This window comes from Megalobrama amblycephala, linkage group LG23 (genome assembly GCF_018812025.1).
Source record: "Megalobrama amblycephala isolate DHTTF-2021 linkage group LG23, ASM1881202v1, whole genome shotgun sequence".
In the NCBI taxonomy this organism is placed as follows: Eukaryota; Metazoa; Chordata; class Actinopteri; order Cypriniformes; family Xenocyprididae; genus Megalobrama; species Megalobrama amblycephala.
In genome coordinates this window covers 17,756,082-17,779,520 of record NC_063066.1, presented here as the reverse complement: position 1 = coordinate 17,779,520, position 23,439 = coordinate 17,756,082, and the positions used below count along the sequence as shown (strand labels likewise).

The 23,439-nt window shown below is 37.8% G+C and overlaps 5 protein-coding genes across 6 annotated transcripts; 3 read left to right on the top strand and 2 right to left on the bottom strand.

The window, feature by feature from the left end:
- Positions 1-26: 26 nt before the first annotated feature.
- mgst2 (microsomal glutathione S-transferase 2) lies at positions 27-2,190 on the bottom strand. The gene is made up of 5 exons (XM_048175601.1): positions 1,933-2,190; positions 1,142-1,241; positions 878-948; positions 682-763; positions 27-559 (listed from the first exon to the last, which is right to left on the bottom strand). The coding sequence occupies exons 1-5, from the start codon at positions 1,991-1,993 to the stop codon at positions 448-450; spliced, it is 426 nt and encodes a 141-aa protein (XP_048031558.1). The 5' UTR covers positions 1,994-2,190; the 3' UTR covers positions 27-447.
- A 469-nt stretch (positions 2,191-2,659) lies between these two features.
- setd7 (SET domain containing 7, histone lysine methyltransferase) lies at positions 2,660-8,121 on the top strand. 2 transcript variants are annotated; one of them, XM_048175598.1, is made up of 8 exons: positions 2,663-2,839; positions 3,559-3,688; positions 5,472-5,673; positions 5,809-5,998; positions 6,200-6,281; positions 6,497-6,614; positions 6,740-6,897; positions 7,048-8,121. In XM_048175598.1, the coding sequence occupies exons 1-8, from the start codon at positions 2,800-2,802 to the stop codon at positions 7,247-7,249; spliced, it is 1,122 nt and encodes a 373-aa protein (XP_048031555.1). In that variant the 5' UTR covers positions 2,663-2,799; the 3' UTR covers positions 7,250-8,121. The 2 variants fall into 2 exon arrangements, 1 of the variants encoding a protein (XP_048031555.1); XR_007182660.1 differs by lacking the exon at positions 7,048-8,121 and having other exon boundaries at positions 2,660-2,839; positions 6,200-6,306; positions 6,740-6,881.
- Positions 8,122-8,251: 130 nt separating this feature from the next.
- zgc:113425 (uncharacterized protein LOC541425 homolog) lies at positions 8,252-10,718 on the top strand. Its single transcript, XM_048175600.1, has 7 exons — positions 8,252-8,379; positions 8,683-8,854; positions 9,446-9,505; positions 9,608-9,739; positions 9,831-9,977; positions 10,088-10,148; positions 10,306-10,718. The coding sequence occupies exons 2-7, from the start codon at positions 8,690-8,692 to the stop codon at positions 10,410-10,412; spliced, it is 672 nt and encodes a 223-aa protein (XP_048031557.1). The 5' UTR covers positions 8,252-8,379; positions 8,683-8,689; the 3' UTR covers positions 10,413-10,718.
- Positions 10,719-10,962: 244 nt separating this feature from the next.
- rab33ba (RAB33B, member RAS oncogene family a) lies at positions 10,963-14,750 on the bottom strand. The gene is made up of 2 exons (XM_048175599.1): positions 14,307-14,750; positions 10,963-13,545 (listed from the first exon to the last, which is right to left on the bottom strand). Exons 1-2 carry the CDS (start codon positions 14,532-14,534, stop codon positions 13,054-13,056), a joined length of 720 nt encoding a protein of 239 aa, XP_048031556.1. The 5' UTR covers positions 14,535-14,750; the 3' UTR covers positions 10,963-13,053.
- Positions 14,751-14,926: 176 nt separating this feature from the next.
- On the top strand, positions 14,927-22,957 carry mlsl (malate synthase-like). Its single transcript, XM_048175596.1, has 15 exons — positions 14,927-15,206; positions 15,425-15,553; positions 15,745-15,963; positions 16,180-16,270; positions 16,376-16,452; positions 17,249-17,359; positions 17,450-17,509; positions 17,604-17,760; positions 17,842-18,040; positions 20,480-20,558; positions 20,675-20,767; positions 21,059-21,131; positions 21,229-21,296; positions 21,373-21,503; positions 21,848-22,957. The coding sequence occupies exons 1-15, from the start codon at positions 15,201-15,203 to the stop codon at positions 22,014-22,016; spliced, it is 1,662 nt and encodes a 553-aa protein (XP_048031553.1). The 5' UTR covers positions 14,927-15,200; the 3' UTR covers positions 22,017-22,957.
- The last annotated feature ends 482 nt before the right edge of the window (positions 22,958-23,439 follow it).

The window sequence follows — 23,439 nt, the reverse complement described above, 5'->3', positions numbered from 1 at the left end:
ACAACAACAACTAAGTACAAACACAATTGTTTTCAACTTATTTTAATTAAGTAAATTGTACAAGCAACAACACTCATTTCAATAAAATCAATGAAGTTTATTGTTTTCTTAGATTTCTAATCTTGTCTAACTTTCTGTTTCCCCTTCCTAGTGTTTCTGGTCTTGTCATTGGATTATTGTTCTGATTATTGTCTTGTGTCGCTCTATCTATATGTTTCTGTGCAGCACTTTGAGATGCAGCTTTTAAAGGCGCTATTTAAAATAAAGTTTATTATTATTATTATTAGATCCTCTAAATTAATACTGTAATGTAAATCTTAGAAGGACAACTGACACAAAAAATCAAGTATACCTGAAACATAACACACATTTTACATGCATTTTGTTTGATAAATTGATGCAAACTGTTTTCTGTTTATAAACTTCCAAACTCCAGAATTCAATTCTTTAGAGAAGTCTGGTGTTGAGATATTTGTCCAAAAATGATTGAATGATTCCAACGGTAGCCGTCACACATAGGAATAACAGGACAAACAACACCATGAAAAACCCTGGCAACCTAGAAACAAAAGCAAGAATGGGCTGTGATATGTTGCGACTTGAAACAACTTTGAAGAATATAAATAAACATTAATATATATGTATATAATATTATATTAATATATATGTTTTGACTGTCACCTTTTTTTGGATTCACTGATATAGCCAGTAAAGTACATCTCTCTGCCCACAATATACAAAATTCCTCCAAGAGCAGCAAGCACTGTGAAAAGGGGAAACTAAGTTATAACATTTTCTCATTTTCATTTATCCACCATAAATTCTGTTTAACTATTTCACTGTAGATTGTTGTATAGAAATATATAATGTAACATACCTTCATTGAAAAAGATGCCAGAGATCCACAATACCACCAAGAAAACGGAATAAAACTCTACACTATTCTGGCTAAAGAGATGGTGGAAAGACATATTTTTAACATTTTATGACTTGTTTGTATATGTTGGATTACCTGTAAAAACTTGCCAATCAAAATAGATTTCATATATGATTGTTAATAAATTAAATGTGAGTGCAAAATGTGTGTGAAGTATGAGAGGCATCAGTGAAGCAGTTTAGCTGTAAAGATCTTTGATCTTACTGTGCACGAAATGTCCTTTCAAACTCAGGTGGTCCAGTAACAATGGGTGGCATAATTTTATGCTTCATCCTCGACCACCCCACACGTCTTGCCTGAAATGCTAAGAAATTCAACCACTGTTATTCAGCCACACTATTTTACCACGAAATTATTGCAAATAAAAAAATTAATGATACTTATCTGACATATGATTTAAAGTGGGCCTATATAGTATTAGCCTGATAATCATACAAACAGAACCTATCTGATTGATGAATCATTAACTGAGTTATCTTGAAATAGCTCACTAATATCAAACATGATTTTAATTAGCAAGTAAACCTTTACCTGATCTTATTCACACATTTGTCTGGTTTTAGCCACAGAACTTTTTTTTCTTTTTTACTTTTGGCCTTTTCAACAACTTTAAATGTATCAATCCATTTGAAGTGTAACACATGATGTTAACTCCTATAAATAATGCTTATAAATAAGTCTTTTTAAGTTCCACAGTAGTTATTTAATTCTGCTACATACATCAAATAGTAAAAGGATCAATGTATTGAAGAAACCTAGAAATTGATCGGAATAACCTGTAATTTTAACATCAAGAATTGATTTTTAATCTCCAAAGACCTATTTTACTGCAAAACATTATACAGAAAAAATTGTATGAATAAAAAGAGGCTCTTTTACTGAACCTAAGAACAACCTTTATGAGTTTTAAGGGTGTTAATAGGCCTGCTATCATGATTCAATAGTCCACTTGCAGTGCACGTTTGTATTTTTGATGGTGCAGAAGATCAGCTTACCCATGTGGAGAGCAGACAGTATTGACACTGCTGCGAGGAGAACTGGCAGATCCGAAGTCATATTTGTGGTGTTATTGTTCGAAACAGTTCCTTTTTTGATAAAGTCTCGCCACCACAAATATGTGAAATGATGTCAGTATGTCCGCCTACTGCAGATTACCTCCTGTTTTTAAGATCAGGAACTACCGGTCTAAAGTTTGCAAAGGGAGTTGCATCATGATTCATGTCAGTCAGATTATGCACCACGCCTCTCCAGTCAAAAAGCAGTATGAGTTGGGAATAAGAAGAACGGATTGCATTATGTCGTGTGGGCGATTCTTTTAAACTTGGACTTTAGCACTTGGATTCGACTAAATTTACAAAGCCCAAACAATAAACTGTGTTTTATTTTTTAGAGATCCTGTACCAATCTATTGACCAGCTGCTTTTAAATGATTCTTTCAAATAACTTGGGATTTGAGAGAAGCCTAAAACGGTATTTATTTTGGCCGACCGTGACATATTGAAGTCATAAATAAAAAATATTTATTTCACAACAAAAAGCACAAAAGCTGTTGACAATGTCAGAGTAGGCTATTTTAGTACGGTTTCGTCCGCATTGGCTGACAAATGTAGGTTTTAGAACGGTTAACCGGTTAATTGAACCGAATCGTCCGAGTGAACCGATTCGCTCAAATGATTCCGACTTCCCCACGCTAAGAACAGAACGGCGCACTTGCGTACGAAATCAGTGCTGGCCTTTCGGCGCTGATGATGTCAGACACTGTGCGCCGGGAACTGTCAGCTCTGCGCTGCTGAAGCTTCCGCGACAGGAATATATAACAGCAGCCCGTTATACCTCTAATAAACAACAGAGGAAGCGCAAACATGGACAGCGATGATGACAATATGGAAGAAGTGGTGGAAGGTACGGCAAGCGTATTCACAAACGATGCGGTTTGCGCAAGTTTGTTTATGTCGTCTTCCCGGCTGTCAGGCTGAACTTTTATGCAGTCTCATTCCGCCGAAGATTAGCCTACCGACAGCTTTCCTCTTTACTCAAGCTGCCAAACACACGAGGCCCGTAAGCTTTGGACTTTTTAAAAACCCCAGATGACAGCGAGACCTGTTTCGGCTTTAGACTTTAGAAAGATTCCTTCTTAAATCCCATGAACTGAGATACTACAGTATAAACACAAAGTATAAAAGTAGTTAGACTAATTTTTTTTCTTTTGAAATATCTTTCATTTTATTACATTCTCTGACACTTTGTACAATATATATTCTTTTTAAGTAGCCTGTAAATGCATATATTGGTTGGATTTATAATTGCATGGACATAATATTGTTGTTGAAGCCACGTGGTTAAGAAAGTAAGGTTTTGACACAATAGTTGCAAGTTCAGCTTGATCCAGAAATGCAGAGTCGCGTACAGCGTCAGTTCTTTGCTGTCATCATTAAACCCAGGGCTTCCATCAATTAGTGTACAATCACTTAGGATATTTTTGCCATGTCAAGTATCGAGCTGAACTGATGTTATTAACCTGGGCCATTAAAATGAGTGTGTTTTTTTATGTATGGAGTGCAGTAGTTATTTATCAGTCTTTTATTTGCCTTATCTCTGATTACAATGTCATGACTCTTTAGGACCACTGGATGAGGATGACCAGCCTCATGGTTTCTGTACTGTGACCTACTCCTCCAGTGACCGATTTGAGGGACATTTTGTTCATGGGGAGAAAAATGGAAAAGGAAAATTCTTCTTCTTTGATGGCAGGTTTGAAGCTTGTGGTGTATGTTTGCACCATTGTTAATTTTATTATTGATTTTCACTGTTTGATTTAATAATGGAATATTAATCACTGTTGATAAGACTCTCAGATTTAATTATTTCAATGATAAAATAATAATAAAACAAAGTTGATGGCTGCAACACTCCCAAAAAATTGGGACAGGGGCAAAATAATAGTAAAAAGATTTCAGAATAAGTTAAACTGTTTAGCACAATTAGCAGGTGAATTGGTAATAGGTGACGGGTATCATGTTTGGGTATAAAAGGAGCATCCACCAAAGACTCTTTGCAAGCAAAGATGGGTCATGGCTCACCACTTTGTACCAAATTTCATGAGAGAATTGTCAAACAATTCAAAAATCACATTTCTCAATGCTAGATTGTACTCAACTGTACTATTTTGAGACCCCATGAATATGAACTAAAATGTATTTTTAACATACTATCTCTGTATTAAAAAAATGTATTTAGTTACCACTTGTAGTACACTTGAACCCATCTTTTACAAAGTGTACAACAAGTGGTAACTAAATAAATTTTTTTTAATACAGAGGTAGTATGTTAAAAGCAGATTTTAGTTCATATTCATGGGGTCTCAAAATAGCACAGTTGAGTACAATTAGATGTTCTTAAAATTATCTTAAGAAGTACTAAAGAAGATTTTTAGTGTAAAATTAGTGCGTGAAAATAGTTGTCTGGCTATCACCAGACCAAGCTCAATTTAAAACTGAACATTGGTCTGGGGAGTTTGCTATGTATTTTCTGCTGCACAAGAGGCGTGATCAACAAGCATTATTCACGCAATTGGATAGTCCTTCAACCAATCAGATCAACGATCCGGGTGATGTACTTTTGCAGAGCAATGCGAAAACTCCAGACAGGTTTAGTTTGTATTGGTTTGTAGCATTGATCAGCGGTTTGCAGAAGCAGCAGTGGCATCGAGCGATTTTTGCAGGTTGTGCAAAAAAACATGAAAGTGAGAGGTATTTACACCCAGTTGAGCGATTTGTTTGCTAAACTAAAGAAGTCATTTAGCATCATTGAGAGGTTAAAAGGAATTGGATTGACGGTCGTGCGAGAGACGTCATCGTGTTATACCCGCCCAGAGCCATAGAAAGAGCTCTGTACCCGCCAATAGCGAGCAAGGTGGATAAGCCAGTCTGTGATTGGTTCCCGCAAAAGTGTAACAGATGCAGCAGAAATGAATGTATGGGTTTCCAGACTGAGTTGCCGGGCGAAATCAAATCGCCGGCAGATCAGGCTGGGTTTACCCAGTCTATGAAAATAGAGCATTTTAAGTTCATTATGGAAGTGTATTTTGTTTGTTTTTTTCACCTGGGAATGGATTGTAAGTAAGATTGGTCTGCTAGATCTGCTACGCTGCTGCTGCCTGTAAACTATGAAGAGAACCGCTGTTGCAAATCTAGACATGGTGCTTGGCATGGAGGAGGACTAGAGCGATTGATTAGCTGCACTGCTGGCTTGGGCGAACCAGTCAACTTCCTTGAAGAGATTCATGGTTGAATTATGTATATAGTTTAGAATCATATCACTTTGAGTCAGAATCATTCAAATGCATATGCATCATAACCAGCAGTCATAGATGTAATTAACATGCAGAATTTCCTTTTGCCCATTCTAGTTGCTTCTCTTTGATGTCCTATTTATGTAAACCTACATAGTAAAAAGCTTATTTGGATCAATTTAATTATAGCAGATAACTGTAATTATTTTTTACCTGCATATTACATTTTTCCCCCCTCTATAGTACGCTGGAGGGTTTCTATGTGGACGATGCTTTGCATGGCCAGGGCATTTATACTTACGAGGATGGAGGAGCATTACATGGGACTTATGTAGACGGCGAGCTCAATGGACCTGCTCAAGAGTTCAATCAAGATGGTCAACCGGTCTTTAGGGGCCAGTACAAGGACAACATTCGCTGTGGCATGTGCTGGGTCTACTACCCGGTTAGTTTTGCTCTAACATAAAGCACTAAACTGTATTGATCATTTGTTATTATGCCATAACATATTGAACTCGGGACATGAAAAGTTCCAGGTTTATGTGTATACAAGTTTTCATTTCTTTTCTGTTGTCTAAAGGATGGCGCCTGCGTGGTGGGAGAAGTGAATGAAGACGGAGAGATGACAGGAAAGGCAGTGTCTTATGTTTACCCTGATGGGCGTACAGCTCTGTATGGTTCCTTTGTTGATGGAGAACTGATTGAGGCCCGACTTGCCACTCTTACCACCCAAGAGAATGGCAGACCACACTTCACAGTTGATCCAGACAGTTAGTAGTACTTTTATTTACACTCTCATATGTCACATGTCTGTTTACCGGTTGACTTTGTATTGGTTGTCAAGCAATTTAAAATGCAAGATTTTAATCATATAAAGCAAATTAAAAGTTCTAAATCTGGTTAGTCTTGGTAAAGTTAATCCTGGTATAAAAAGGCGTTGTATGTTAATCTTTCTTTTCCGACTCTCTTAGGTCCTGTTTACTGCTACGATAAATCCACCTCGTCATGCATCGGCAGTCATAAACTGTTGCCTGACCCCTACGAAAGTCAACGGTTGGTGCAAGCTGTGATCAACCATGTAAACCTCAATCTATCAAATTTTGTTTTGAACAGAAAACATGTACTTATTTGTTCCAGTGATGGATTGTCTGGTGGTCTTGTCATTTCAATGGGGGAGATTCAGTTGGTTCCCTAGTCTTAATACAATATTTCTCATGTCATCATCTTGTTGATTCAAGCTGAAAGGTGGTTTTCTTTTGGTTTAACAGTGTGTATGTGGGACATTCACTTATTTCCGGAGCTGGAGAAGGGCTATTTGCAAAAACGGGGGCTGAGGCTAACACAGTGATGGCTTTTTATAATGGTGTCCGCATTACACATACAGAGGTTTGTTTGTTTCCATTTTACATTATTGGCAGTGGCAGAATGTAATACTTTTCCTTTCTTTTTTTTAAGATGAATGTGTTGCTGAATTAAAGTATTTTAAAATCTGTAAATGTTTAAATTAACAGGTGGACAGTCGTGACTGGTCCCTGAATGGGAACACTATTTCATTGGATGAAGACACTGTGATTGATGTTCCGGAACCTTTCAATCTGACTGAGAATTATTGTGCATCTCTAGGCCACAAGGCCAATCACTCCTTCACTCCAAATTGCAAATATGACCCGTGAGTGTGAATGTATATTTTAGAAATTGTGCTTTTGTTTCCTATATTAACTTTTTTTGTTGGATATTTCAAAATAAATAAATCATATTATTGGACAATATTGGGTTAGTAATGTTACTGTTGTACTAACAGCTGTTTTTACCTGTCCAGGTATGTCCATCCTCGTTTTGGACAAATAAAATGCATCCGAACAATCCGTGCTGTGGAGAAGGATGAAGAACTCACTGTTGCTTATGGTTATGACCATGAGCCATCAGGGAAGTCTGGTCCAGAGGCACCAGAATGGTATACAAAGCAATTGCTGGAGTTTCAGCAGAGGGTGTCAGGAAAAGGGGCTGACGAGACCTTCTAAGACCCTTCTCACCATCGCTGTGCTGAGAAAAACATTATCTCCTATCCCAGCCTTTAACTACCACCAGAAACTCTAACTCTGTCCTTTGACTATCTTGCAGCTAACAATTACAAATAATCACACTTCTGAACTGATTTCTGGCATCCTCATCCATTTACAAGTATTTTAACTGTGAAATCCTTGCTCAGATCACTGAGCAAGCTACAAAATTCTATGGTTCTACAATGTGGAAGGATCTAGTATGTGTGTCAGTTTGTGACTGGGTTGGTTGGTTACAAGAATACTAAGATTGAATAAGAGTAAGTGATTTAAAAGGCATTTTGACTGAAACCCATGAAGCGGAGTGGAATTGGAAAGTTTTAAAGACTATTGTATCTATTCCTTGAGATATTCAGCCTCTTTACCAGAACTTGTTAACCATGCAGTATTAAACTAGTATAGTGTCTTTTGCTGCTCTGCTTATGTTTCCCCCAAAGAAAATATAAATGTGTTGTTATTACCATATGTACTATTCTTGTAAACAGATTTGTTGTATCTTCATTAGCTTGTACGACCAGCTACAGTTAAGTTTAAATAGTCTCTAGTTGTCTTGAAGTACAGTATTATACCGGCAAGGTCATTTATTTATTTATTTGTGATATTTTTGTGTGTTTTTTTTTTTTACACACCAAGTGTACAATGAAAAATCTACACCGCAAACAGAAGGTTTATGTAAAGTGTACTTTATGTGTTGGAAAAAGACTGAACAGAGAGTGTATCTGAGACTAAGGCACAAGGTTAAGACAAATCTTTCTACTGAAATGTACTTCAGCTTTTGATAGGCGAAAGCTATCAACAAAGATTTATCAATAAAACTCCAGCATAGAACACAAGTTCATTTGACTCATCTTTTCAAAGTTCTCAGTTATGTAAGGATAAAACTTAGAGAATATGAATTGGATGTTGTTTCCGGCATAATGCAGGAATATTTAATGCCAAAGCACTCGCTGTCGCTGTAAATATCCACACGATGGGGGCGTGGTCATCGTGCTGCACCTGCGCGCGCGCCAGGTAAATGAGTGACACGCTGGGCTTCAACGCTTTCTTCTAAACAAAAGCGGTCCGGAAGTGATAAAGGGAAAACGGCATAGGTAAATACGAAATTTGTTCTAATTCAGAGGGCATAAATAACTTTGTACTTATTAAATCGAGTGTAGCACAGCTTCAGAATATCGTGTAGTAAAATTACGTTAGTAAAGTGGTTTTGTAGTTCCAGAATCAACACACAAACGTGGAAAGCGATAGTGACTTGCTGTTTCAAGCCAATATACGTTTGATAAAGGATCCAACTCAGTTAAAGACATAATAGTGAAAGAGTTTTCTCTTTTAAATCATATTTATGATCATAAAAATACATAGCTACCTTCTGTTTAATTCTTCTCTCCCCGCTGAAGGCCTGAGATGGACCGTTACAGGTATTTCATCTTCAATCAGAAGAGTGTGGTGGTCCTCGGCATCCTTCAGGTGGCGTGCGCGGGGCTTTGCGTGGTTTGCGGTTTTATAGATGCAGTCTTTCGCAAAAGCACTACTCTGAGTGAAACTAGAGCTCCACTCTGGGCTGGACTGGTGAGAAAGCTTAAAACTTACAATTTGTTTATTTTAAAAAGACTTAAATGGCCTCCCCAGTTAACCAATAATGCACCATCCCAGTTTGCCAGTGGAAAACTGGGACAGGGTCAAGGTCACATAAAATAGATTAATATGACAGTTTTGTTGTATCCCTATCAAAATATATCACATTTCACTATTTTATAACCTTAACATGATTTTCTTTTTCTCACTGCTGCTGAATGTGGTTTTATTCATTCATTAACCATTCCACTGTAGTATCCAACTCTTGGTGATTCTATACCTCTGTCTCTTGCCATACATGAGAGACTGTCTATAAATGATTTTCAGGTCTTTCCCTAACCATCCCCATTACATGGCTTGGGACTCACACACGCATTCACACCTATGGACAATTTAGCATCTCCAGTTCACCTATACTGCATATCAACTTGAATGAATTTAATGCTGATTTTTAGTAATGGAAGATTATGAACATAATGATAAAGAAGATTAGGCTTGGCTATCCCACTTGAAACGCATTTACCCTATTGACACTGAGAGATGGTGATTCTGTAAAGCTCATTTCACTTTTTCCTCCTCTTTTAGATTATGGCTGCACCGGGTGTACTTGCCCTTTTTGCATCCCAGAAGAAAAACCCAATTCTGGTAAAAATGTCTCTTGTGAATTTATTCATCTAATCCACAATCATTTTTCCTGACAGTTGTCTCTATTTGTTGATATTAACATGCTCTCATTATTACTTTAAGGTAAACACCATGATCATCTCCTCTGTGATGTCGCTTTTTGCTGATGTGATCGTCTTTGTTTATGCTTGCGTCACTCTCAGCTATGGAGAGGAGGATGATGAGATCTTCCATGCCCATCCTATCCCTGAAGTGGTACAGTCACACCAGATCATGTATAATTTGCTATCTATTATACCCTCAGCTTAAAATATAAAAATAGTTGATAAAGCTGTCTCCTGTGTAGAGATTTGTCCTCAGCCGGATGGTAAAAGGCGCAAACGGCACCCTTCTGGTGGCCTGCATGGGGTCTCTGCTCTTTTCTTCTCTGATTGCATACGTTGGCTGTCGCAGTCTGCCGCTTTGTGGCTGCTATGATTCTGCAAATGGCATGGTGGGTGAAATCTGAGTCTTTTAGTTCATAAGAAAATTGCAATATCTAAATGTTAATACACAGTACACAAGATTGAGCTGTTAAACACTGCATTGTTGGGTATTTTACAGGAGTTTCTAGTTCCTCAGAATGATCCTGTTACTCCCACTGAACTCGTATGCACTTGGCAAGGTATGCAAGAGATGTTGCTGAAGTGGGTTTCTACACTGAGATAACAAAATCATATTTTATAAGAGTCATCTGCCACATGAGCCACAATATATGCAATTATGATGATGTTAGTGAGGATGTGGCTGACTGTAATGTGATTTTATTTTTTCTCATGCAGATGGAGAAGAGCGAATCTTTAACTCCCCTGTGTCATTCATGGAACACTGTCCTGAGCAGGAGCAGCAAGACCTCGCCACGCTTCCACCGTATAGCAGACTTGCTTAGTAATTAATGCTTTTTTAAATGTATCTGACTGGGCAAAATATCAAATAATGAGAGATTTAATTTATTAATTTGCCCCAGAATGTGTAAAATGTCCAAATTTCATCAAGCTTGCTTGTTTCAGTTCTACTTAAATGTGTTTCTTGATGTTTGTTATTATCAGTGCCATGTCAATTTTATGTTTTTTTTTTTTTTTTCTAAAAGCATGTGCCTTTGCTTTATACATTTTACATGATTTTACAAACTGATATTTTTGTATACATCAACCTGTATATATTTTACAATAAACAATTATTACAAATTTAAAAATCTGGCTCTTTATGGATGTAAAATGTCAACCTATTGCTTTTAAATGGATGTTCAGACTAAAAACTAGTCAGTTCCAGAAATTTCATTTGGACTATGCACTTGATGGTGGCACCCATATCAAATGCAAAACAGTATAGTTTTTGAGATGCGTTTCAGTTCGTTACTTTAAAAGAAGTTTATAGTCTGACAAGAACTGATTTCCAATATGTACTTTATTTAGACAAATAAGGCACAACAAGTCTTCTGAAGTTCAAAGATGTGGTACTTTATTTCTTAGTAAAACATTAACTGTTAAAATCAAAACCTCAACAAGCATAATTTCTTTTGCACTCCTTTGAATATAGTAGATTGATGGTTTATATTGTTGATTTCCTCAAAACTATTACTTTCACTCAACTCAATGACCAACACTGAAGACATGAATTGTATCAGACAAATGACTAGTAAAGATATGTTGTGCATGCTTGTGTTCTGGCATTGCAAGGTGCTATTTTATCAACTGTTGACCCCTGATATCATGTATTGGCTCATACACTGGTTGCAAAGATGCATAACTTCCACTGAAAGAATAAGCAATTAAATATAACAATAAAAGTGTAACAAGCTTAAATAATCTTTCATATATTTGCTGCATTTGTAGTTTTCCACAAATTTTTAACATTCTGTGGACTTTAGAGATCTGCTTCTATTTTACATTGTTATCTGTTATTAATGTGTTAATGCAGACAGATAAAAAAATACAGAATTCAAGTCTGAGTGACACTTGAAATAGTACAAATCAGTATAGACAACAAACGAGACCAAGAGCGTTTACCTAGATCAATTTAGCATGAACCTAAAAGACGTATGAACGCTCATGAGGTTTCTGGCAGATAAATGAGATAACCCTTCTGTAGGCACCGGGTCAAAATGTTAAGCACAAACAGACAAATCTTTACTATGCATTCAATATTTCAGGGCCATCATTAACCATGCACAATTCCTCAGCCAATCACATGCTCCGCTACTGTACCCCAAACAAACAATGAAACGCATCAGCTAATCAGGCCCTTAACGCCCACTTCAAATAACTAATTGGAAATCATATGTAAAATCACTTTTTGGCAATTCCCCATTAAAAAAAATAAAATAAAAATAAACCATCATGCCTGAGTTTCTTTCATGCACTTCACAGGACCTGCTGTGCTGTTACATTAAAGACATAAATGAATATTCTGTAATGGGATATGGAATAGTGTGGGAAATAAAATAGCCAAAGGGAAAGACAATTTAGCCAATAATTTAGCCATTAGCAAGTCTGTATATTTGTACTAACAGATTACACATTAAAATATAGATTGATATCAGACCTTTTGTTCAGATCAATGCCATGCGCAGAGCCATGAATAATATGAGTTACTCATACTAATCTGTGATTATACAGTACAGATCATTTTCATTTTGCCTAACAAAGCAGTACTACATTTCAAACATGACTGTAGACACTGATGTAAATATCGTCTGTGAATTCTTGTCCCTTTTTAAACCACATTTAAATTTCGAACTGATTCACAGAAAGGATTGGATAACATGCTCGTTACAGTAGATTTTATTTAGGTGAACGACTGCTAGAAGAAAATAAACTGGCAATAAATACAACACTGGCAGTGGACAAGGACTGGCTTTAAGACTTTTTCGGAAAGGCAAGGATACTTTCTTTACTTTATTTTCCTTTTTTTTTTATTTCAAATTCTTCCCTCACTTCTCTAAGACCTATTAGCAGCTCTAATAAATAATCTGAGTTTAGTGACTGTTTGCTGGTTTGTCTTTTCCCTTTGAGAGAACTCACAACTTTCACAGGGAGCGCCTGCATGTGTGTGGGTGAGAGAACAAACAACAAACACAGACTAAACCAGACTCGGCATCTCACTTGGGAGGCTGAAGTGATTTAACGGAACAGTTTCATCTAATTTTGGCGAGAAAATTGTTTCAAAGATATGATTAAAAAGGCAACATCTTGTGTATGACAATTTCACCCTTCAATTCCCCTGCAGAACTGACAAAACTGAAAATGTTTGACAGTTGCATATGAAACTTGTATATGTAAGGTACGTTGGCCTACATGCAACTTGTCAAAGCCTGGATAAACGTTTTCCTAAGGTAGTTTCCCCTTTAAGTAATGGCCAGATTCTGAACGTCAGATAACTTGAGAATAAATCTTCCTGTGTCCTTAATCCTGGACTTCTGCTTCACAGATAACACAAAAGCACCTCTACATCTGCTTCTCTAAAAAGTGCTTCACCTTTGTCATCTCTGTCCTGTGAAGAGGTGCCACCTCCCTTAAACATGTACTTCATTAGCTCCTCCAACAACCACAGCCCCAACTTTCCCTGTCCTCCTCGTCCTGCCTCCTGAGAGTGACAGTATCTCCTGATCCGCACGGTGGCTGGCTTAACACCAGCGGTTTCTGAGATTTCAGCTTGTGCGCCACCGTCATAAAAATGGCCTCTACGTGGTCACTATTATTCCGACTGCCGTCATCGTTTCCGTAGGGGTTTTTGGCAGAGGTCTCGAACAGAGGCATTGAGTGTGCATCTGCAAACTGCTGTGCTACGTCAGTGCTCACTTGTGCGGCGTGGCGCAGGTCGCATTTGTTGCCGACCAGGATTCTGGGCACCTCCTGGCCCAGGGCATGCTGACGGCACTCCTCAATCCATGCCGGAAGGCTACGGAAACTAGCAGCATTGGTGACGTCATAGACAAACACCACAGCGTGGACGTTGCGGTAGTAGTGCTGCACCATACTCTTACGGAAGCGTTCCTGACCTGCGGTGTCCCACAACTGGACCTGGTAGAGGGAAAAAGGGAAAGCAATTAGCTGTCAAATTATGTCTTCATACCATACATATCTGTTCTTTAAACAGGAGAATTCAGGGTGTGTTCATGCATAAATAAACAACACAGGCAGGTATAATGTGCATGAAAAAAGTCTTGAGCGTGAGAGGTTGTCAAAATTTACACTTAATAAATTTGAATAATATAATATTATTTCATAAAGTAAACAAAGAGTAACTTTTAATGAACACTTCGTGGAGCAACATTGGTTTACTTAATTATCCATACAGCAAATCTAAATTTTATAATAAAATACACATTTAAATATCTTACTAAGATTTTACAATTACTTAATATCTTACTAATTATTGGGATATATAGAGTGACAACTGATATTTATATGCGTTTTATTTACGTATTCTGCTATATTGTTACAACAATTTAATTGATTTACAATAAATGCTATCAGAATTTCATCTTACTTTTTGGCCATATAAATATCATCTGCACCAAATTGCATATTTTTGCTCAGTTTAAGGCCTCTGAATAAAATTGAGGTAAATTTTCCTCCCCAAGTGTATCGAATATGATACAAAACATAAAACACATGTGCAAACATTTTTAAAAGATCTTTTTTTAAAAATATATACAGTTCTGCTCCATTAAAAATTATTTGTCTGACTATTATTTCACATGTCATGCTTTACTGGGCTAAAACAACACACAATGGAATAATTTAACACAATAACCTTCTAAAATTATGAGCATCCTCACCTTGATTTTCTCGCCGTCTATTTCAATAACCTTCTCCCGAAAATCCACACCTATAGTGGCCTCAGTCTTGTCTGGAAACTTGCCCGCACAGAATCTATAGGTGAGGCAAGTCTTGCCAACTCCAGAGTCTCCGATCACGATAATCTTAAAGATTCGAGTCCGTGGAGGAGGCAGCGAAGAGCTGGTCAAAGATGAGCTAAATTCAAAAGAAGATTCGATATCTGCCATGCTGTCTTCCTATAGAGAAACAAGTGACAGACGGACACAGTGCTAATGTACTAACGGGTGAGATAAGCGATTCAAACGCAGGCTTAGCTTAACCTTCAGCCCTTCACCTCAAGCTTCATGTGCAAAACTTAGAGATTCAAACGTCGGTGAGTGTATTTTACATGTTGACCGGTTGCCTCCGCATTTTGCTGATGCATTCCTGGCGGAGTCCTCTTACACTGTTTGGGTCTGTAGCCACGTACGACGTTGGCATAACTGTAATCTCGCGAGAACATACTGAGAGCGTTTGTTTGGTACTTCCAAACAATACACAGAAAAAACAACAAAACTGACCACTGTAAACGGAGCACACAAAACACACACCCACAAACTAAATAAATATAGAAGTAATTAAATTGAATTATTGACATATATTTGTTTTAAATTATATTAAAACAATGGGGTGGGATTTTACTTCTTTCCAGGGATGACTTGTTGTTTGTTACATTGCAGGAGAACGGACTAAAAAGATTCAGTTGAGTTCGTTCACTGATTCATTCGCTTAAAAGCTTCAAAACACCGATTCGTTCACGAATGAACCTCACTATACTATAGTCATGTGTGGCTTCAAGTAAACAGTGACACTTACCAAAGTCCAACTCTAGATTTACTGAACCACTGCAGAAAATGTTGGTAAGTTTTTACAATTTGTTACTATTTAAAACAGTAATAAAACACTCAATAAAATGTTTAAAGTGTATTCGATAAAATGTGTTCATTATGTTCGTATATTTGTTTGAATTTATATGTTTAAGAGTGTCACTGAATGGTAATGTGCAGCACTATATGATGAAACTGCTGTTTGATGTCAGTGTCTGGAGATCATGCAGATTTAATGTGCTGATAAATAGGTATATCAAGGTGTTGAGCTGGAAACGCCTCCCTCAGGACTGGAGAAAGAGTTTCACACTTTATTTAACTCTGATGCTCTGCAATTTCTGTCTGAACTCATTTCTACCTTCCAACCAGAGGTTGACAAGGTATTGGTTACCCACTATTTACTCATATAAATCATTTCTAATAGTTTTTACAGCTTGTTTTAAACGAACAAAATACTGTATAATGGGCAATTATTTGATTTGTTGTGGATCATCTGCACAGAAAGTCTAAAAGCGAGGAAACCCAAAATACAAATTTTTAATCATTAGACATATTCTCACACTTTTACAAGGTTTTGAACTTGAGAGTCCAAAGGAAAGTTCAATTGGATCTTACTGGAGAGTTACCAGGTTTTCTGCAGGACACAGCTCACATTCGAAAAGATCCTAGCTGGAGAGTTAACCCAGTTCCAGACAGATTACACTGCAGACATGTGGACATTGGTGACCTTTCACCATGTAATACACAACGCCTTATTATGGGACTCAAATCTACTGCCCAAGGGTTACAGGTAGTACTTGGTTGTGCCAATATGATGGTGACATACAATAAACTAAAGATGCAAAAATATATTGTATTCTACAGTGCACTGAATACAAAAAAAGATGTATTGACTATTTGTATGTATGCACAATTTGTATGTATCAGTGATTTTAGTTTATTTGCATTCATAATTGGTTTGGCACCATCTAATTTGTAATTGTACTATTGTTCTGTTCTGTTGTAGATTGATTTTGATGATGGCAACTGCCCAACATATCGCAATCAAATAAAGGGCATTTATAATGTTTACCTGGCTGTGCACAACCAGTTTCAAGGTGAGTCTCATGTCATCTCTTGCTACATTTATTATGAAACATTCTCATCCCATCCGAATGTCTGGAAAACATGTGTTAACAATGTGTCACATTTGTTTTAAATAGATGTACCACCCATTTCTCAGGCTCCAGTGCTGATGCTCCGTCCTCGAGCATGGAACATGGTGGAGCACAACATGATGGTATGGATCTGTAATGAGATGGTGTAATGGCACAGATCAGGATACCTGTGATAGACTGTCCAAATTATAACCACTTTACAACCACAAATGAGATCTATTTAAAATTTCAGAGTATCTCCTAGACCAGGGGTTTTCAATCTTTTAGAGGCCACAGACTACCACAATCAATGAAAGTCTTTCATCATAATACTTTTCATATTCATATTATAGCTCTGTGCTCTTACTTTATGTCAATAAATGGCTCATTTGTGTGTTTTTATTGCTCCAAATGGGTTTTTGGAGAAACATCTGATTCAGATTAAAATGAAAGTTTTAAAGGTGCAATGTGTACATTTTAGGAGGATCTATTGACAAAAATGCAATATAATATACATAACTATGTTTTCAGTGGTGTATAAAGATCTTACATAATGAACCATTATGTATTTATTACCTTAGAATGAGCCATTTCTATCTACATACCCCGCGGGTCCGCTACATGTGAAGTCGCCATTTTGTGCCGGCATGTTTCTACAGTAGCCCTAAATGGACAAACTGCTCTACAGAGCTTGTTTGCTTGACTGACTACTCTCTGCTGTCTCAGACAACGACATCTTTGTTCTGAATTGGCCACCGTAGCTTCTCTATATTGCAATTCGCAACCTCACCACTAGATTCCGCTAAAATTTACACAGTGCACTTTGATGCTAAAATGAAAAATAACTGAGAAATCTCTTTAGCTGTAAATGAGGTGACTCTGAATAATAAAATATCCTTCTTGGTAGTGAGAAGACTATGAGCGTCTGTTTCTCTGTAGGTGAATGGTCGAGAGGTTCCTGGTCCATTGTTTGATTTTGGTCTGCTGATGTTTCATAATGCTAAACTCCTTCTTCAAAACCAGAGTGGCCCTTTTTTCTACTTGTCCAAGGTCAGTGTCAGATGTTACTTCGTTTACGAGGACAGAACTTCAGTGTAGTATCAAACATATCCTAGATAATCTACATGTTTTGTTGTATAGGTTGAGAGCTACATGGAGGCCAGATTGTGGAGTCAGATTTTTTTCTGGACTGAGAAGAAGGTGCAGATCGAGATTACATATGTTCCATTGCACTTTTAACTACCATGCAGTTTATTTCCTAACATATTCTGATATTGATTGAATTATTTTGTAGCTTGGCCTGCCAGCGGGCTGTATAAAGGCTACCGTGCTGATTGAGTGTGTCCTGGCATCGTTCGAGATGGAGGAGATTTTGTACGAGCTCAAGGAGCACTCTGCTGGTCTCAACTGTGGCATCTGGGATTACTCAGCTTCATTTGTCAACAAATTCGGTCAGCTCATATGCATTCTGGAAGTTTGACTAGTTTAAACCCAATCACATCTCTAGTTAGTGACGATGGTTAACTTTCTAGGTCATCGAGCTGATTTCCTCCTCCCTGACCGCAGTAAGTATGTAGATATGGAGAAGCGTTTCCTGCACAGCTACATGGACCTTCTAGTGCAGACGTGTCACCGCAGGGGTGCCCTAGCAACAGGTGGCATGGCAGCATTGCTGTTGCCTAGAGACAAAGAGAGTGACCTCTACAAGACTGTACTCACTACTGTTACCAGGCAAGATGCAAATAACAGCTCTATGGTGATTTGAATCCAATCCATAATCACAATAAAGTGCAGTGGCACATAAATCCTAATATGGCATGAAACATGAAATAGCCTTAATTTTTTGTGTTATTTTAGATATCATATTTTCATTATGCTATATTAAGGCGGCTCTATTACTATTGATCAGGGTTCTATTTAAACTATCACATTAGCGATTTCAGGTCACATTAGCGAAATTTCGCAGACAAAAACAGGCCCATTGTCAATAGCACAGAGATTTATGAAGCACTGCTCTCACAGTTTCATAAGCAGCTTTCTGTTGGTCCGTGTGGCGAATTTGCGTGACCAACTTGAATTTGAACTAAATCTGTGTTGGGGAAATTTTTCGCCCTCACGCCGAAACTCCTGATTGCGTGAATTCCTATTCCTATTGGAATGACTGGATTTCGACTGCAAAATGGCGCTGATCAATGATAAAGGTGACCTCACCTTGAGTATTAAAGTTTGGCCTGTAATTCTGCACCATAGTTACTATGGACACACAATATACCTTAAAGTCCCCATTAAATCCAAATGTACGTTTATTGGCTTTTAGTATGAATATGTTCGCCTTAAGGTTATCTATAAGCTAGTATGCTCCAAAACAATGACAAAATTCACATTTAGAAGATATAAGCATTCAAATCTTTAGAGTCTCTCACTTCCGCCAATATGGATCAACGATTTTGACGTCATCACTCTGCACTTCAGCTTCTCATCAGATTTTCTGTCCAATCAAATGCTCCCTAGAATCTGAAGCGTCCCGCCCCCTACACTATAGACGCTAAAGCTGCGTCTAAAATCTGTCACTTGTTCACACAATTACTCTATATGGTGAATGGCACATAGTGCACAACAAAATGTATCAGACCCATTTGAATTCTACTCAGAATGCTATATTTTAAAGTGATATGAAAGAGATTAGAAGGAGAAACAGTTGGACAGATTCGGCATTAGAAACAGCACTGACGTAGACGAGATAACATCAGTGCCATGCACCAACATTAAAGGGTTAGTTCACCCAAAAATTAAGTAATTAATGACTCACCCTCATGTCGTTCCAAACCCATAAGATTTTTGTTCATCTTCGGAACACAGTTTAAAATATTTTAGATTTAGTCCGAGAGCTTTCTGTCCCTTCATTGAAAATGTATGTACGGTAGACTGTCCAGAAAGGTAATAAAAACATCATCAAAGTAGTCCATGTGACATCAGTGGGTTAGTTAGAAGTTCTTGAAGCATCGAAAATACATTTTGGTCCAAAAATAACAAAAACTACGACTTTATTCAGCATTGTCTTCTCTTCCGGGTCTGTTGTCAATCCAGGTTCACGACTCCGCAGTGACGCTGCTGATGTAAGATGCTGCTGACGTGTTATCTGGTGTGCCCGAGCTTCGTTTACAGTCTGAGGGAGACGCACGCTGTATTCAAGCTATTCTACATTGTTTGTATTTTGGTGTTGCTATATTTTTTAAAATGGTGCATAAGTGTGCATGTCGCGGATGTCCTAATCGCGAAAAACAGCCACGTAAAAGTGCATTACCAACGGCGACAGATGAAAGGATTCAATGGAATCAATTCAATGAAAAGGATTCCGGAAGAGAAGACAGTGCTGAATAAAGTCGTAGTTTTTGTTATTTTTGGACCAAAATGTATTTCCGATGCTTCAAAAACTTCTAACTAACCCACTGATGTCACATGGACTACTTTGATGATGTTTTTATTACCTTTCTGGACATGGACAGTCTACCGTACAAACATTTTCAATGGATGGACAGAAAGCTCTCGGACTAAATCTAAAATATCTTAAACCGTGTTCCGAAGATGAACGGAGGTCTTACAGGTTTGGAATGACATGAGAGTGAGTCATTAACCAATTAACCAATGTGATCAGGCTGACAATTGTTGCCTTGCAGATGATAAAACTGGGGGGAAAAACACATAGGCCTATTCACATTGAAGGAGCAGCAGAAGCCTCTAAGGACCAGAATATAATATAGACTTGGCTGTGGGCTCTTTAGACTCTTTAGAACTGTATGAAATCACAACCTTGGCAACTGCATAGCAGTCCTATACGGTCATTCAGAATACCTTAGCGATTACACAGGAATGCCCTGGAAACCACCCACAATACCCTAACATTGCAAGGGCCTGTTTTGGACAGATGTGCTCTACTCAAATTCATCAGAGACTCTACTTATGTCGTTAGAGTGCTGTGATCCATATTTGAAATGCCTGATCAGTCATATTAATTTGCAAATTTACCCCAAGTTATGTTAAAGCTTACATAACAATATAATGTATCAATCTGTAGAGTGTGCTGATCAAAAAAGACTTATCAAAAAAGCTCATGCAGTTTTACTTCTGTATTTGTTCTCCATACAAATGGTCTTTCTTGTGTTGCTTTAGACTTAAGTTACTGGAGATCAAAGCAGGAGTTGATGGGTTCATGGTTTATGACATGGACCTGATTGAGCCCATGCAAAAAGTAAGTGTCCCACATACTATAACAGGTTGTTCATGACTTCCCCATTATAACATCAGCATATATACATATAACAAATGTTTACATATAAAAAATATAAAACTCTCTCTCAAACACAGCTGTTCCAGCTTCACTCTCACGGTCAGAACCAACTCCTGCAGCTGCGTGAAGACATCAGTGTGACCCCTGAGGACTTGCTCATCATGCCTGCAGTTAGTTGAATTACATGTCAACTTATTAATAAATGGGTGGCCAAAGTCCCTTTCAAGGTCTTTGGTGTGGTGAGGTCTTGCAAAGTTGCTTTATTTTACAGTATGTGTACTTACCCATGAAAGTACTGGTATAACCCAGTTATTGTAATTGCTATAATAAGTACATAGTATTTACATGCAGAATAGGACTGTAAAATAAAGTGCTACCCAAAGTTTTATTATAGTTTAAAATGCGGTTGTCATTGTATTGATTTATAATATGTAACTTTCAAGTGCTTTACATTTCTATAGGGAGGAGTAACATTGTATGGACTGAGGTATAACATCGCTGTAGGTGTCCTCTTCATTGAAGCCTGGCTTTCAGGTACAAAACTTGATTTTAACTGTTTTTTAAACAATACATACTCTGTGCTCAGAAAAAAAAAAAAAAAGTTTTTATGGATATTAACATTGAATGACAGGCAGAGGTCATTTCTTCTATCTGGGGAAGGTTGAGGATTCAGCAACTGCAGAAATATCCAGATCTCAGGTCAGTTTACAACACTGCTCAGCTCACATGGTACAATTTAACACCATATCTTATTCTAAGAGGCTGCTTTTATCAGGTTTGGCAGTGGATCCGGCACCAGGTGAGACTAGAGGATGATGGGATGGTAGTGACACGAGGTCTAGTCAGCAGCTTGGCTGAAGAACTGATTGGAGATCTGAAGGCAGCCATACATTGCCAAACAAACAGGTAGAGAATGCTGTACAGATGAAATACATTTGTTGGAATGTACACAAAATGAAGTGGGATTAAAGCAACAAGAGACAATGTGTTGCAGTGATTTTATCATGGTTACAGGATGTTCTTGGGGACAATATGAAAAAAAAAAAAAAAAACACTTCAATAAACTGACTGTTTTTGGTTTATAAAAAAGGAGTGGTATATTGGATTTTATTTAATCTCCCCCATGGGAAGATTAAAGATTTAGAGTTTGTCTAAATTAACATTATAAATCTGTTAAAGAGCTATGCCACCTGATTGCCCAAGAGCTCATATTGAGAAATACTGACCTTTTCTCTTTCCACCCTCTTTAGAGACCAAGAGAGGTTGATGACTGCTGTGTCCATGTTTCTAGAGATAGTGCAGAAGAATGATTTCCCAGAGTTCATCACTACATACCTTAACCTGGACCACACTTTCCTCAGCTCTCAGAGCCAACATGAGAATGGACCGACAGACGCGGTGCCCAAAGCCAGACTCTAAACGAGTCTAAGATTACTTCCATATCACAAGCATAATAATACATCCATGAATATGCTGTTGTAACATTTGTAAACCACTAACTCTTCATACCAAGAATTTTTAGACATTTATTTAGATGGGTCAAAATGGTGTGTTAAAAAAAAAAAGGGTGTGAACAAATTATTTTCATATACCAATAGCACAGTAGTTCTCAACCAGTTTTTGTGGTGCAATGTGTAAATTTTAGCAGTATCTAGCGGTGAGGTTGTGAACTGCAACCAACGACACTCACCTCACCCAGAAGTTACGGTGGCCAAGACGAAGATGTCATCGTCTGAGACAGCAGAGAGTAGCTTGTGTGAAGCAATGAGGTGTGAAACAAAAAACAGTCTCTGTTCTAATAAACCAGACAAATACTACTACTACTACGTGCGTATTCAACATAGTGACGGTGCAAGCTGCCTCTAAAACACAAACGATTTAGAAGAACAACATAGTGACTAAACGCGCTCTATAGAGTGTTTGTCTGTTTAGAGCTGCTGTAGAAACACGTCAGCGCAAAATGGCGACTTAACATGTATGGGGACCAGCAGTGTATGTAGATAGAAATGGCTCATTCTATGGTAATAAAAACATAATGGTTCATTATGTAAGGTCTTTATACACCACTGAAAACTTAGTTATGTATATTATATTGCATTTCTGTCAATAGATCCTCCCAAATTTTACACATTGCACCTTTAATTATATAAAACAAAACAAATCAATTAAAAATCAAGATGTGTCTAATTGTAATTCAGCCCATCAACAACTACTGGAATATATGACGAAGCCTAATTTTAAAAGTGTGAATTTTAGACCATGGAAGTTAAAGGTGCTACAGAGGATCTTTTCGTCGACTGAGAAACCAAAGACTGTTAGTGAGTTTTTGAAATGAGCGCATACGTAAGAACAACCCCCCCTCCTTCACAGCTCATTTCGAGGGAACGCCTCCCAAAACTCGGTACACGAGTGTTTACCACCGGCATTCGCTGTGTCATGTTAGTGGATTCATTATGTCGGACTCACCGCAGGTAACTCAATCTGCTGTTGTTACTCCTGTCTCCTGACAAAAACATTGCATGCAGCGCCTGTGGAGTGTGGAAAGTTACTGGAGAGCGCAGCCGCGCTCGTCTCTCACATGGATCGTCATGGCAGTGATTGACAAGCCAGAGGGCCAATCCGCGCACGTCTTTCACAAGGAACGTAATGGCAGTGATTGACAAGCCAGAGGGCCAATCGTTTACGCGATTGGCTGATGTTTTTAAGGCCCTACCTCATACACAGATGATGTATATTAATATTATTCCTTTCAGTGCACCTAATAAATAGTCTTTTATCAGTTAGTAAAGACAGTTTCAATTAATATTGCAAAAATGTATAAAACAAAACATCCTCTGTAGCA

Coding starts and splice junctions, on each gene's coding strand:
- setd7 (XM_048175598.1), top strand. CDS start 2,800: ATGGACAGCGATGATGACAATATGGAAGAAGTGGTGGAAG. Junction 3,689..5,471: donor TTCTTCTTCTTTGATGGCAG/GTTTGAAGCTTG, acceptor CCCCCTCTATAG/TACGCTGGAGGGTTTCTATG. Junction 6,615..6,739: donor TCCGCATTACACATACAGAG/GTTTGTTTGTTT, acceptor TTAAATTAACAG/GTGGACAGTCGTGACTGGTC.
- mgst2 (XM_048175601.1), bottom strand. CDS start 1,993: ATGACTTCGGATCTGCCAGTTCTCCTCGCAGCAGTGTCAATACTGTCT. Junction 1,242..1,932: donor ACTGTCTGCTCTCCACATGG/GTAAGCTGATCT, acceptor TGAATTTCTTAG/CATTTCAGGCAAGACGTGTG. Junction 560..681: donor ATCAGTGAATCCAAAAAAAG/GTGACAGTCAAA, acceptor TTTTGTTTCTAG/GTTGCCAGGGTTTTTCATGG.
- zgc:113425 (XM_048175600.1), top strand. CDS start 8,690: ATGGACCGTTACAGGTATTTCATCTTCAATCAGAAGAGTGTGGTGGTC. Junction 9,740..9,830: donor CCCATCCTATCCCTGAAGTG/GTACAGTCACAC, acceptor TCTCCTGTGTAG/AGATTTGTCCTCAGCCGGAT. Junction 9,978..10,087: donor ATGATTCTGCAAATGGCATG/GTGGGTGAAATC, acceptor GGTATTTTACAG/GAGTTTCTAGTTCCTCAGAA.
- mlsl (XM_048175596.1), top strand. Junction 18,041..20,479: donor GTACTCACTACTGTTACCAG/GCAAGATGCAAA, acceptor GTGTTGCTTTAG/ACTTAAGTTACTGGAGATCA. Junction 21,504..21,847: donor ATACATTGCCAAACAAACAG/GTAGAGAATGCT, acceptor CACCCTCTTTAG/AGACCAAGAGAGGTTGATGA.
- rab33ba (XM_048175599.1), bottom strand. CDS start 14,534: ATGGCAGATATCGAATCTTCTTTTGAATTTAGCTCATCTTTGACCAGC. Junction 13,546..14,306: donor TAGACGGCGAGAAAATCAAG/GTGAGGATGCTC, acceptor TCCCTCTACCAG/GTCCAGTTGTGGGACACCGC.